The following is a 13686-nucleotide window of genomic DNA, read 5'->3' as shown; positions in this document are numbered from 1 at the left end:
GGACATGCCCTTTGATGGCTGTCGCCTTTTTGGCGACAAGGCAGACCGCTCTGGAGCGCTTTAAGGACTCTCGGGCTATGGCCAGGTCCTTGGGCCTCTCCACCACCCGCCCTGGCTATGGAAGGGGTACCCCACTACGTCCTGCCCAGAGCCACAGACCGGCGCTAGCTGTTCAGCCCCAGCGCGACCGGGGATGTGGGAACCACCAGCGTGGTTCTTGGGGCCAGCGGGCTGGCCAGTCCACCACAGCTCCCTCTGCAGCAGCCTCCAAACCTTCCTAGTCTGTCCTTTCAGGGCCACCAAACGTCAGTGGGCGGCTGGATTCGCTATCACCACCTCCCCCCACTGGCGCAGCATCATGTCGGACAGGTGGGTTTTGCAAATAGTCCGAAGGGGCTACTCCCTCCCCTCCGTGACTACCCCTCCCCTCCATGCCACCTCAGTCCCATCGCATGTCGGAGGATCACCTGGCCCTTCTCCAACAGGAAGTTTCGGCACTCTTGGCCAAGGGTGCCATTGAGCGCGTTCCTGCCCCAGAAGTAGGTTATGGTTGCTATTCCCACTACTTTCTGGTACCAAAGAAGGACAAAGGCCTGCGTCTTATCTTGGATCTCAGGAACGTCAACCGCTTCCTCCGGAAGGAGAAGTTCAAGATGATGATGCTAGCTCAGGTCTTGTCTGCCCTTGACCCTAGAGACTGGATGGTAGCGTTGGACTTGCAGGACGCTTACTTTCACATCCACTTCCTGACTGCCCACTGGCGTTACCTGCGGTTCAAGGTAGACCAAGAGCACTTTCAGTTTACCGTGCTCCCCTTTGGCCTTACCAGCCCCCCTCCTTTGTTCACGAAAGTGATGACGGTGGTTGCAGCTCATCTGCGCAGCTCAGGGGTTCCAGTCTTCCCCTATCTCGACGACTGGCTGTTGAAGGCCGGCTCGCCCCAGGTTGTCTACCACCTCCAGACTATGGTCGACCTCCTGCATGCGCTGGGGTTCTCCATCAACGTGCCGCAGTCACACCTGACCCCCTCTCAGAAGCTCCTCTTCATCGGAACGGTTCTGGACACGACGCAGTTTCTAGTTTATCCTCCTGAACAGCAAGTCCGGTATATTCGAGCTATGATTCAGATATTTCAGCCACTATCCCGGGTTTCAGTCAGGATGACCCTGAGGCTGCTGGGCCTCATGGCCTCCTGCATCCTGCTGGTCGATCATGCCAGGTGGCATATGCGGGTTCTGCAGTGGGACCTCAAGTTCCAGTGGGTGCAGCATCAGGGGAGTCTGTCCGTTTGCTTCCAGATCTCGGAGGGCTCTGCACAACAATTACAGTGGTGGCTCACAAACCAGGATTGGGTCAACGGCAGATCCCTCTCCCTTCCCCAACCATACAACCATAACACACAGTGGTGACCAATGCATCCCTTCTGGGATGGGGCAGCCACATGGGAGAGGCGGAGATCAGAAGCCTCTGGTCTCCGGTGGAGTCCGGGTTCCACATCAACCTTCTGGCGCTTCGGGCAATCTGTCTTGCACTCAAAGCCTTCCATCCCTATGTTCGGGGAACAGTAGTGCAGGTGTTCACGGACAACACCACCACCTTGGGATACTGCAACAAACAAGGCGGGTGGGGTCGTGGACCCTATGTCAAGAGGCCCTCCGCCTCTGGACGTGGCTGGAACATCTGGACATATCCCTGGTGGTTCAACACCTGGCAGGTTCACTGAACGCCAGGGTGGATGAACTCAGCCACAGGTGCATGATGGATCGCAAATGTCGTCTTCACTCAGAGGTGGTGCAAGGTCTCTTTCAGCAGTGGGGAGAGCCTCGGTTAGATCTATTCGCCACCGAAGAGAACGCGTAATGTCAGCAGTTCTGTGCGTTGGAATTTCCAAGGCGGCACTCGCTAGGCAACGCTTTTCGTCGTGAGTGGAGTTGCTGTCTTCTATACACCTTTCCGCTTATACCAGTTCTGCCCAGAGTGTTGAAGATCAAGCGCGACCGGGCCCAAGTATTTCTTGTGGGTCCGGATTGGGCACAAAAAGTCTGGTATCACAAGCTGCTACACATGGCCATGGATCCTCCGATTTGACTGCCTCTTCGGGTGGATCTTCCATCGCAGCAGGGGATGGTCCTCCACCCGAACCTGTCCAGCCTCCACCTCCTTGCGTGGAGATTGAGCGGCGGCAGTTGACGTCATTTGACCTGCCTCCTGAAGTCTGTGATGTTATCTTGGCAGCCAGGCGTCCCTCCACTGAGCGGTATACGCCTGCAGATGGAACAAATTTGTAGCATGGTGCACAACAAAGCCTGTGGATCCCCTTTCCGACCCTCTTTCTAATGTCCTCTTGTTCCTCCTTTCTTTGGCCCAGCAGGGCTCCACTCTGGGCACTCTAAAGGGCTACCTCTCGGCCATTTCAGCCTTTCTTAGACTTCCTGATCAGCCTTCTCTTTTCAAGTCCCCTGTTGTAAATCGCTTCCTTAAAGGCATTACTCATCTGTTTCCTCCTGCTCCCTTTGTAATGCCCCAGTGGGACTTGAACTTGGTTCTTGCATATCTTATGTGCGCTCCCTTTGAGCCGCTACATAGCTGTCCTCTCAGGCTTCTAACCTTATAAACTGCCTTTCTGGTGGCTATCACCTCTGCCCACAGGGTGAGTGAGCTCCAAGCACTTTCTTCCAAGCTTCCTTTTCTGACTGTTCATCTGGACAAGGTTGTCCTTCGAGCTCGTCCTTCCTTCCTTCCCAAAGTTGTTACTCTTTTCCATATTGGACAGACCATCACTTTGCCTACCTTCTCTCCGCATCCTTCCGAAGAAGAAGAGAGGCTCCACTGTCTAGATCCAAACTGTCCGCTTTCCTTTTACTTGGATCACACAATACCGTTCCGAGTGGATGACCAGCTCCTTGTTGGCTACGTAGGCGCCAAAAAAGGTCGGGCCGTGCACAAACTGACCATTTGTATATGGGTTGTTTTGTGCATTAAAGCTTGCTATTCTTTGGCAAAGAAGGAGCCTCCAGTGGGAGTGCACCCCCATTCCACCTGGGCGACGGCAGCCATCACTGATTTGGGACGGGGAGTCCCCATTAATGACATCTGTCAGGCAGCTACGTGGGCATTGCTGCACATGTTCACTAGACTCAACTGCCTGGACAGCCAAGTCCGGAGAGACTGCTTCTTTGGCCGTTCGGTTCTCCAGGACTTCCTGGTGTGAACTTAGTTCGCAGACCCTCGTCCGGGGTTGGTATTGCTGGGGTATCTATTCTAAGGTAAGGAATCTATAACTAACTGTGTCTTTCAGATGAACAAGTTACTTACCTTCGGTAACGATATATCTGTAAGAAACATAGGTTAGTTATAGATTCCTTACCGCCTAACCCATCCTCCCCGTTCTGCGAACTGACTTGTAAGGTTAAGGACTACCTTTCAGGGCCCTAGTTTTGTGCACCAGTGGTCAGTGTCTTGCATGGCTTTGCGCTTCTGGCGTGGAAAGTTGTGTACAGAACTGACGTCAGTGCGCGAGGGTGGCGTCTATGTGGCTACTGCGACGTCATCCCAGCGACCACAATGCCAACGAGGGACGCGGAGTCGACCGACGCCACATTAAGATGCACAGGGGACTGCTGACGAAAAACTTTCCAGATCCAGTCTGACGCCTGGGGGTAATTCTAAGGTAAGGAATCTATAACTAACCTATGTTTCTTACAGATATATTGTTACCGAAGGAAAGTAACTTGTTCAATAAAGTGACTCTAGTTCATAATGCCAGGTGGCCCCTGCTTTCTACTCATAAGCATATTTTAGTGGCACATGCTGCTCTTATTACCACTAGTGGTCGCAGATGTTTTTCAAATTGATTTACCTCTCACTTTAGAAGGCCATATGCTTCTTAGAAAATAGTAATACCTGTAAAGATAAAGATGGAACCTGTTTTGGATATATTGATTCTTCTCTAATGATCAGAATGTAGTTACTCTGCAATGTGCACCTTTTGATTGGATTACTACTATCCTCTGTTGTATCATGTTAAAAATGTTGGTATATTTGTCTGCCCTCTGTTAAATGTTTTGCATTTGTTTTCCTTTAGGACTGCCTGAAAGAGGTGTTGGAGATCGTGGAGCTGGGTATCTCTGGTAGCAAATCCAAAAACAGTGATACTCAAGAAATCCGAAACAAAATAGATAAAGAACCAAATCCAGCTTCTATGCGGGTAAAGGATGCCGCTGAAGCTGCATTGACTTGGTATGGTTAACACCTTGATTCTGTTAGTTCATTTTTTACTTCTGGGGTGAAATTCGAATACAAACCGATGACTCTGGTGGTCTTTTCTTTTTATTGTAATGAAATGGCAAAAGAAGTAGACATTCACAGGGTTACTAAATACTGGTTTTAATTAGTTGCGAAATGAACTTCACATTAATTAGTCTGCACATTAAACTAATTCTAGGGAGACGCGAATGCAGTGTTTTTACTTTGATAAATAATTACTTTTTTTACGTTGGCCTAAGCAGACGTACTCTTGTTTCCAGACCTACTTGTATATTCATTTTCTAATTGCATACACTTAAAATGCGTGTGAGATGCTGTGCTATTGTTTTCCCTATTCGTGCCTCTGCACAGATGACCCTCAAATGTGATCTTCATGATTTTATTAAATGTTTGAAATTCAGTTTGCTCTATGGTCCTGCTTCAAGTGTCCACTGTGATATTGTTAAAATGTATTATTTTCCGTTTGTGATGTTACGGGAGAGGAAGGATTTACATTTTCATACAATATAATTTATCTTCCATTGGCCAAATGGAGATGTTGCTTATATTTCTGAATGTGACATTGTTTTCTTTGCAAGACATAATTCAGCCCTTTTTTAATAGTAGTAGAGCCAGGGTTATGATACTATCTATTGTGTTTTCTGTTGTAATATTCGCTTAATGTAAGTTTATTTTCACCCCCACGGTGAGTGCATGATTTATCGGTCCTAAAGTGTTTAAGAGCTCACCATGTCGGAAACGAGCTAGAAGTTCCTTCACAGATCCCTTTAGAGAACAGATCTATGCTAGTTTGTTTATCGGTCTGCGCCTAGGTTATTTTCTAAGTTCTGCTTTCCTTCCTTACTGAGGAGTCCTTATGATAATTGGTTCTTGATTCTCATTTGCCTTGTGCGGGACCTTTAGTTGATGCTGGCTATAAATTAGTAAAATTGATAATAATTAATAAAAGTGCTGACAATGTCAACCTAAATGTGGATCAGGTGTACATACAGACTTGTGGTGTCCTAGGCACTAAGATTGTTGGAAATAATTTTTTCGTAGAAAGGAGAACTTGTGTTTTTTTACTTGGACAGCAAGATATTCAAAGCACCAGCTCATGCTTCAAGAGTTATTTTCTCAATTGTTTGATTTTTGTGGATGTTTGTTTTATGTTCCTGTTTGTTATGCACTTTTGAGAGTCTTTCTTCAAACTAGTAAATAGTTTTTTCATCATGAGTCAAGCCTAGTTATAACAGTTATGTGAGGACATGGTGTTAGCTTAAGTGCACTCTATTCATTGCTAAATCTGCCCGAGCACATGCTGCCTAGATTGTTGGTCTTATTCTCTACCCAACTTAGGCCTGCTCTTTATCACAGAAACTTGGTTTTCTGGCTCCTCTTCAGTTGACATACTTCTACCTTACAAATATGACATTCTACACAAAGATAGATTAATTAAAACTGGTGGAGGCCTAGCCATCATACACAAACATAAATGGCATGTAGAATAGTAGACTTGCTGTCCTTCTCCTTTGAACTGACTTCAGTTTCGATCAGACTTACACAGAACAAAGATATCTGCTTTCACCCAATCTGCCGCCCACCGTGGAATAACTCTTCTTTTCTCTTCCTGGGCTTGGGAGCAGAGAGCATACAGTTTCATGTCTGGTGCGCTCAGTCCACGTTGAGCTAGCAGCAGTGTAAGATGGTCATAGGATGCTTGTGGCTGTTTGCCAGCCCAGAATAGTAATCATGTTGGATCTTGGGCGTTTAAAAAGCTGGGAGCAGGATATTAACAAAGAGTTATAGAAGCTTTGGCGAGACCACCATTTTTGCAATCGATATGTGACTGGCCAGTGATAACGGCAGCTTTGTCCACATGGGCAGGTGAGTTTCAAACCAGCCTGTAGCGCATCCACTATTACCTTGCCAGAGTTCTGCTGAGCCATATGCCCAGGTATCATACTGGGTCCGTCGCCCACCTTAACGGATACTCCGGAGCGAATGGTGTTGTCGTGGGAGTTAGGGGAAACAACATATTTAGCCAAGTTTATATGAATTCCGGAGTAACCTTTAAAGTGCACAACCTTCCCTGTCGGGGGCGCCAAGTTCTTCTATGGGTTGTGACAATTCAGGGCAGTAGGGGCATCAGTCGGTTTGCAATCACTTTGGCGTATATCTTGTTATCAATATTTAATAGCGACAAGGGGCAATAGAAGTCACATTGGTCTGAAGGCTTATCCTGCTTCAGTATTGTGACTATGACGGCTTCTCTTAAAGATAGGGAGGGTGTTCCCACTGTCAATGAGTCGTGATACATTTCGATAAGATGTGGGATAAGAAGAAAGGCGTATGTCTTGTAGAAGGCTAATGTCAGCCCATCCAACCCTGGGGCCGTGTTGCTCTGGAGGCTCATAATGACTTGAGAGATTTCCTCCGGAATGATAGGGGAGTCTAAGTGTTCCTCGTGTACATTGTCCAGCCACAATCGCTGTACAGAGTCAAGGTAGGTTTTAAGCATGTCAGTGCCCATCACAGAGGAAACTGAGTATAACCCGGCATAGAAGGAAGACATAACTTCTAATAGTACCGGAGGTGGGGGAAACTTGTTGCGAGTTTATATTGCGTAGCTCAGTTACATATGTGGATGCGTGTGGCTTACGCAGCGGTCCTGCCAGACTTTTACCGGGGTGGTCTCCTTCGCCATATCGTTTTGCCTGCGCTTCCTTACCCAGGTAATCGACTTCTCTATCCACCTCTTCCTGATATTCTGTCAATTTGTCCCATACATCAGCCAGATTTGAGGCTTCCCGTGTTTGAGAGATTTCCATTTCTAGTGCTCGGATATCTGTTAGGTTCTGTGGATCCCCTAAGCACAGTGGCTTGTTTGGCAATGCAGACCCCTCCTATTTCCACATTAAAGGCCTCCCATAGCGTGGAGGGAGACTGCACCGAGCCTGTGCTGCATGCAAAAAAGTAAATAATGGCAGTTCGCACCTCTTCCCTAAATATTGCGTCTCGTAATGCATGTGGCGCTAGTCGCCAGGTGAATGCTCGAGGCATAGTCTGGGTACCTGCATAACCAGGTATACTGGTGCATGGTCCGACAGTGTGCGCGGGCAGAGGGAGACCATTTTAGTCTATGCAAGAGCATCACTGGATGTCAACCAATAGTCAATTCAGGACCAAGTGTAGTGGTAGAAGGAAAACCATGTGCCCTCGCATCTGTCACAGTGGGTATGGTGCCATTTATCCTGTAGCTGATTAGCTAATATAAAGGTGTTGAGAGCGTCTGTTGCCTGTGAATGTGAGCGGTTCATGGTGCTAGACCTATCTAGCGTGTCTTGCAAGGTGATATTAAAATCCCCCCCTCCCCCCCACAACACTGTGCGTGGTCCATACTCAAACACCCACCTCCAGATCTGTATAAATACTTCAGTCATCAGAGCCAAATACCACCACCAAAATCATGGCTTGTGTGTAAAGTGTACCCAGCAGAATAACATATCTTCCCTCTCTCTGTCTAAAAGGGAGTGGCATATGCCAGGGCAGGCCTTTCTGTAGCCATATTGCAACGCCACGGCGTAGTTGGAATAGACCGCCTAGTGGATCTCTCCGCACCAGCGGGCTTGGAGCCCAGGCGCCCAACTAGATAAGTGTGTCTCCTGCAGGAGGCAGACATACATTTTGTGCCGGGTTAGATATGCATGCACTAGTTGGGATTTCCTGTGGTCATTTAGACCACGTATGTTCCATGTGAGGTAAGGTATGCATGCCATGTTTCTCGGGCTCCAACAGGTCTCTCCTGCACTGTCTGTTTCGCAGGGATCTTTGAATACTATCAAGTGTTTGCAGGTGTATCTTATAAGAAATTGGGCTAGAAACAAGCAACCACAGTATGACTGTAGAGACACATAGATTTGTAACTTCCAGCAAGTTATGTGACTCTGCCACTAAACCAATCTAAGGGTCACACCCCCCTACTCCCTAACAACCCCATTCAAACAGTGTAAACATGTGAAACCCAGTAGCCACCCCTAACCCACACCAACCCCCCCCCCACACAGGTTGTGATGTCATACCCACCCTAAGAACAAAGTTCAGAACAGAAAGTGTAAGGAACATAGGGGAATTATCCCTAAGGGAAATTGGCTCACAGAGCATACTGCCCTGCCCTAGGACCGGGTGGCCAAGTCGTAAAATAGGAGGAGGTGCGACTCACACATCATTGGTATATAATTATACGGGGGCGTGGCTAGCAGCCGAGCATGGTGGTCGTCTCTTAGACGAGCTCCGGACCTGGGCTGCATTATCCTGTAAATCCCCTGTAGGGCACGGCCCATCTGGGTCTCTTGGCGTGTGTATACCCTGATTGCTGTGGTGTCAAGGCTCGGAGCTGCTTTCCAGCCATGTACCATCCGGGAACGTGAAGGAATCTGCCTCGGGGCCTGGCTGCAGGGAACGCGGTGTTGCTGTGCAACGGGACTCAAGTGAGACGGATCACCAGCCCGAGGTATGAAGCGCCTGGTGTACTGTCCCCTACCGTGGAAACAGTGTTGCTGCGCAACGGGACTCGAGTGAGACGGATCACCAGCCCGAGGTATGAAGCGCCTGGTGTACTGTCCCCTACCGTGGAAACCGCGACGGGAGGTGTGGTGGCGGGCTCCCCGTGGGCGAGATCGGCTGGGCAGCTCGGACTGAGATCGGCGGCCCGTGCGGGCGGAGCTAACACGCGGGAGCAGTGAGGGACGGCAGGCCGGAGGGACAGACCTACGCGAGGCCCGGGATGTAGTAAGGCCTACACCAAACAATCGCATTGTGGCACGCCAGTGTGGATAGCGGCGACTGCGAAGGAACGTCTGAGGGCGGCTGGCACGACGGGAGCAGGCAGAAATGGAGTGAGGCAGCATATGTTGCAAAGGCGAATGGGGACAGAGTCCGCATAACTGCAGGGCCTCCTGGAATGAGACCCAGACAGGGTGGCTTAGCCTGTGTGCCATAACTGCTAACAGGTCAGTCTTCCTGTGGTGTGCCTACCAGCAAGTGGCTGAAAGCAGAGAGCAAAGCTGGTAGATGTCAGGATACTGAGAGAGTGGGAGCTGAATCGTGGGACTGTGCTGTCCAGGATATGTGGTTGTGTTACCACACCGGACTGGTGTGAAGGAGGCCCAGCTTTGAAGTTGCTGAGAAGAGACGCTACATAAAAGTGGCACCACGGCCAATTAGCGAGTGGCGCAGGGCGGCCCTGAAGAGCATAGGGTGCCTAGCAGCAAAAGGTAGACGGCTGCGGTCACCAGTATACTGAGTTTTACCGGTGTTGGTGCGGGACTGGGACGGCCGTGAGCACAAACTGCCGCAGCGCGGAATATCGCCCCACCCTCACGATGGGGCGCCCCAGTGGGAAGCAACAGGAGGCGAGAGGCGGCCCGAACATAGTATGGACACCGTGGAGCACACTGATACCACACTAACGCCCAGTTGTATACCACCCACTAACGTGGCCGAACCTACAGACAAACTAGATCTGATCCTGCAGGAGGTGCAAGACTCCCGGAAGGCTATGGAGCACCAAATTGGGACCCTCACAACCAGTCTTACATTGCTCCGGGCAGACCACGCGAAGCTCACGGACACAGTAAAAGACAATACTGTGGCGCTGAAAGAGCTGCCCCCGCAACAGGCCCAGAACACGGCTAATATAAAGCAACTACAAGAGCAGGTTGCCACCCTGCTGCATTGAGTGGAGGACTCGGAGGGGAGAGCTCGGAGGAATAATATCCGCGTTATTGGCCTGCCGGAGAAGAGTGAAGGAGGGGACGCAACGCGCTACATGGAGCAATGGTTCAGAGACCATGTAACATCTGAAGGACTATCCAAGCAATATTGCATTGAACGAGCGCACAGGATACCCACAGGGCCCCCCCGCGCCCTCTCATAGTAAAGCTACTGAACTTTCGAGATAGGGACACACTATTGCAAAAGACCCGTGAAATGCCCCAGATCAATTTCGAGAACGCCAGGATATTGCTATACCCCGATTACATGGGCATGGTGCTCTCTTGGCCAAGGGAGCCATTGAGCGCGTTCCTGTCCCAGAAGTAGGTAGTGGTTGTTACTCATACTTCTTTCTGGTTTCCAAGAAGGACAAGGGCCTGCGTCCTATCTTGGACCTCAGGGACGCCAATTGCTTCCTCCGGAAAGAGAAGTTCAAGATGTTGACGCTTGCTCAGGTCTGGTCTGCCCTCGACCCGCAAGTCCGGATGGTAGTGATCCAGCGGCGTACCAACAACAGATACTCCACTACCATCTACTCACCTGGGCCCATAAGCACACACACAATTGAGTAAACTGCTATATTCAAAGTTTGTAATTTTCACAATTTTTAGGATTCGTTATTTCTTATTCCTAACTAACCTTTCACTGATCAAAAAGTTATTTCCTCTGGTCAATGGACCATTAGTTGAACTAGTTAATGGTGATAATTAACAACATTCTAACTTTCTATACCTTAAAGTAAATAATCACAGACTCGGGAAAGTTTTAAATCTTTATCTAAATTAAATGCATGTGAACCACTTCAAAAATACAGTACAGTCACCATCATTCATCGGAGAGAAAATTAAATTAATTATTAAACTCATACTACGGACTCCTACAATGATCAATGCTTAGAAAGGGAGAGGACAGAGAGAAAAGAACATCTGCAATAACGTGAAATTATAATTACCAAGAATGGTCTGAAGACTAACCCCCTTGCCAAAGGGCTGGTAGGGGTCCCCCGGGGAAGGTCAGGAGACAGACTTAAGGACAGGATAGTTGACCTCTCTAGAATACCAACGATTGCGCCTTACCAGCGCCCCTCCGGTGTTCACGGAAGTGATGGCGGTGGTCGTAGCTCATCAGCGCAGATCAGGTTTCAGTCTTCCAATATCTCGACGACTGGCTGTTGAAGGCGGGTTCGCCCCAGGCAGTCGTCACCCACCTCCAGACTACGGCCGACCTCCTGCATATGCTGGGGTTCTCCATCAATGTGCCGAAGTTGCACCTGATTCCCTCTCATAGCTCCTCTTCATCGGAGCGGTTCTGGACATGACGCAGTTTTGGGTCTATCCTCCCGAACAACGAGTCTGGGATATTCGGGCTATGATTCCGATCGTTCAGCCTCTGTCCCGGGTTTCGGTCAGAATGACCCTGAGGCTTCTGGGCCTCATGGCCTCCTGTATCCTGATGATCGATCATGCCAGGTGGCATATGCAGGCTCTGCAATGGGACTTGAAGTTCCAGTGGGCGCCACATCAGGTGAATCTGTCCGATTGCGTCCAGATCTCGAGAGGGCACTGCTCAACAACTGCAGTGGTGGCTTACTAACCAGGATTGGGTCAGTGGCAGATCCCTCTCACTTCCCCAACCAGACCACACTGTGGTGACGGATGCCTCCCTTCTGTGATGCGGCGGCCATATGGGAGAGGCTGAGATCAGAGGCCTCTGGTCTCCGGCGTTGTCCGGGCTTCACATCAACCTTCCGGAGCTCCGGCGATTCATCTTGCAATGAAGGCATTCCTTCCCTCTGTACGGGTAGTACATGTGTTCACGGACAACACCACCACCATGTGGTATTGCAACAAACAGGGCGGGGTGGGGTCGAGGACCCTATGTCAGGAGGCCCTCTGTCTCTGGACATGGCTGGTACATCAAGGCATTTCCTTGGTGGTTCAACCCCTGGCAGGTTCTCTGAATGCCAGGGCGGACGAACTGAACTGCAGGTGCATGATGGATCCCGAATGGTGTCTTCACTCAGAGATGGTGCAAGGTCTTTTTCAACAGTGGGGAGAGCCATGGTTAGATCTATTAGTCACCGAAGAGAACGCACAATGTCAGCAATTCTGCACGTTGGAATTTCCAAGACAGAGCTCGCTCGGCGACGCTTTTCGTCGCAAGTGGAGTTGCGATCTGTGTATGCCTTTCCGCCTATACCAGTTCTGCCCAGCGTTCTGAAGATGATTAGACACGACCGGGCCCAAGTCATTCTTGTGGCTCCGGATTGGGCACAAAGAGTTTGGTATCCCAAGCTGCTCAACATGGCCATTGATCCTCCGATCAGACTGCCTCTTCTGTCGCAGCAGCAGGGGATGGTCCTCCATCCGAACCTGTCCAGTCTCCACCTCCTTGTGTGGAGAGTGAGCGGCGCCAGTTGACGCCTTTCGACCTGCCTCCTGAAGTTTGTGACGTAATCTTGGCAGCCAGGCGTCCCTCCACAAAGACGGTATACGCCTGCTGGTGGAACAAATTTATGGCATGGTGCACAGCAAGGCTGTGGATTCCCTTTCTGCCCCTCTTTCTGAAGAACTCTTGTTCCTTCTCTTTAGCCCAGCAGGGCCCTGCTCTGGGCAATATCAAGGGCTACCTTTCTGCCATCTCTGCCTTTCTTCGGCTGCCAGATCAGCCTTCTCTTTTAAAGTCCCCGGTAGTTAACCATTTCTTGAAAGCCTTAACACATCTTTTTCCTCCAATTCCATTCATTATACCTCAGTGGGACTTGAATCTTGTACTAACTTATTTAATGTGCGCTCCCTTTGAGCTGCTTCATAACTGTCCTTTACGGCTCTTAACTGTTAAAACTGCTTTCCTGGTAGCCATCACTTCCGCTAGAAGGGTGAGTGAGCTCCAGTCTTTTTCTTCAAAACCTCCTTTCTTATCTGTTCATCCGGACAAGGTGGTTCTCAGGACCCGTCCATCCTTTCTTCCTAAGGTGGTCACTGTCTTCCACATCAGGCAGACCATTACTTTGCCCACCTTCTTTCAACCTCCGCATCTTTCAAAGGAAGAAGAGGCTCCACCGTCTGGACCCAAAGCGTGCGCTCTCCTTTTATCTGGATCGCACAAAACACTTCCGGGTGGATGATAAACGTTTTGTTGGCTACGTGGGTACAAAGAAGTGTTGGGCCGTACACAAACGCACCATTTCTCGATGGGTCATGTTGTGTATTAAGGCTTGTTACTCTCTGGCTAAAAAGGAGCCTCCAGTCGGGCTACGCGCTCACTTCACGAGGGCGACGGCAGCCACTACTGCATTGGGAAGAGGACTGCCTCTGAAGGACATCTGTCAGGCGGCCACGTGGGCATCGTTGCACACGTTCCCCAAACACTACTGCCTGGACAGCCAAGTCTGGAGAGACGGCTTCTTTGGCCGTTCTGTTCTCCAGGACTTTCTGGTGTAATCTTGGCTCGTAGACCCACCACCGGGGTTGGTATTGCTGGGGTATCTATTCTAAGGTAAGGAATCTATACCTAAAGTGTTTCTTTCAGATGCACAAGTTGCTTACCTTTGGTAAAGATCTATCCATAAGAAACATTCGTTAGTTATAGATTCCTTACTGCCCCACCCATCCTCCCCGCTCTCCGAACTGATTTCTATAGTTAAGGACATCCTTTCAGGGCCCT

The 13686-nt window shown here is 49.7% G+C and overlaps 1 protein-coding gene across 6 annotated transcripts in view; it reads left to right on the top strand.

Moving 5' to 3' along the window:
• RALGAPB (Ral GTPase activating protein non-catalytic subunit beta) overlaps window positions 1–13686 on the top strand; it is a 2310294-nt gene that overhangs the window by 1001963 nt on the left and 1294645 nt on the right. For all 6 annotated transcript variants that reach the window (XM_085618929.1, XM_085618931.1, XM_085618928.1 and 3 more), the window contains exon 18: window positions 4085–4239. In XM_085618929.1, coding sequence (XP_085475055.1) covers window positions 4085–4239 — 155 coding nt within the window. The remainder of the gene's footprint in view (window positions 1–4084; window positions 4240–13686) is intronic.

The sequence above is a fragment of the Triturus cristatus genome, chromosome 7 (assembly GCF_964204655.1).
Source record: "Triturus cristatus chromosome 7, aTriCri1.1, whole genome shotgun sequence".
NCBI lineage: Eukaryota > Metazoa > Chordata > Amphibia > Caudata > Salamandridae > Triturus > Triturus cristatus.
The sequence above is the reverse complement of the archived record's forward strand: the minus strand, read 5'-3'. Positions and strand labels throughout refer to the sequence as shown.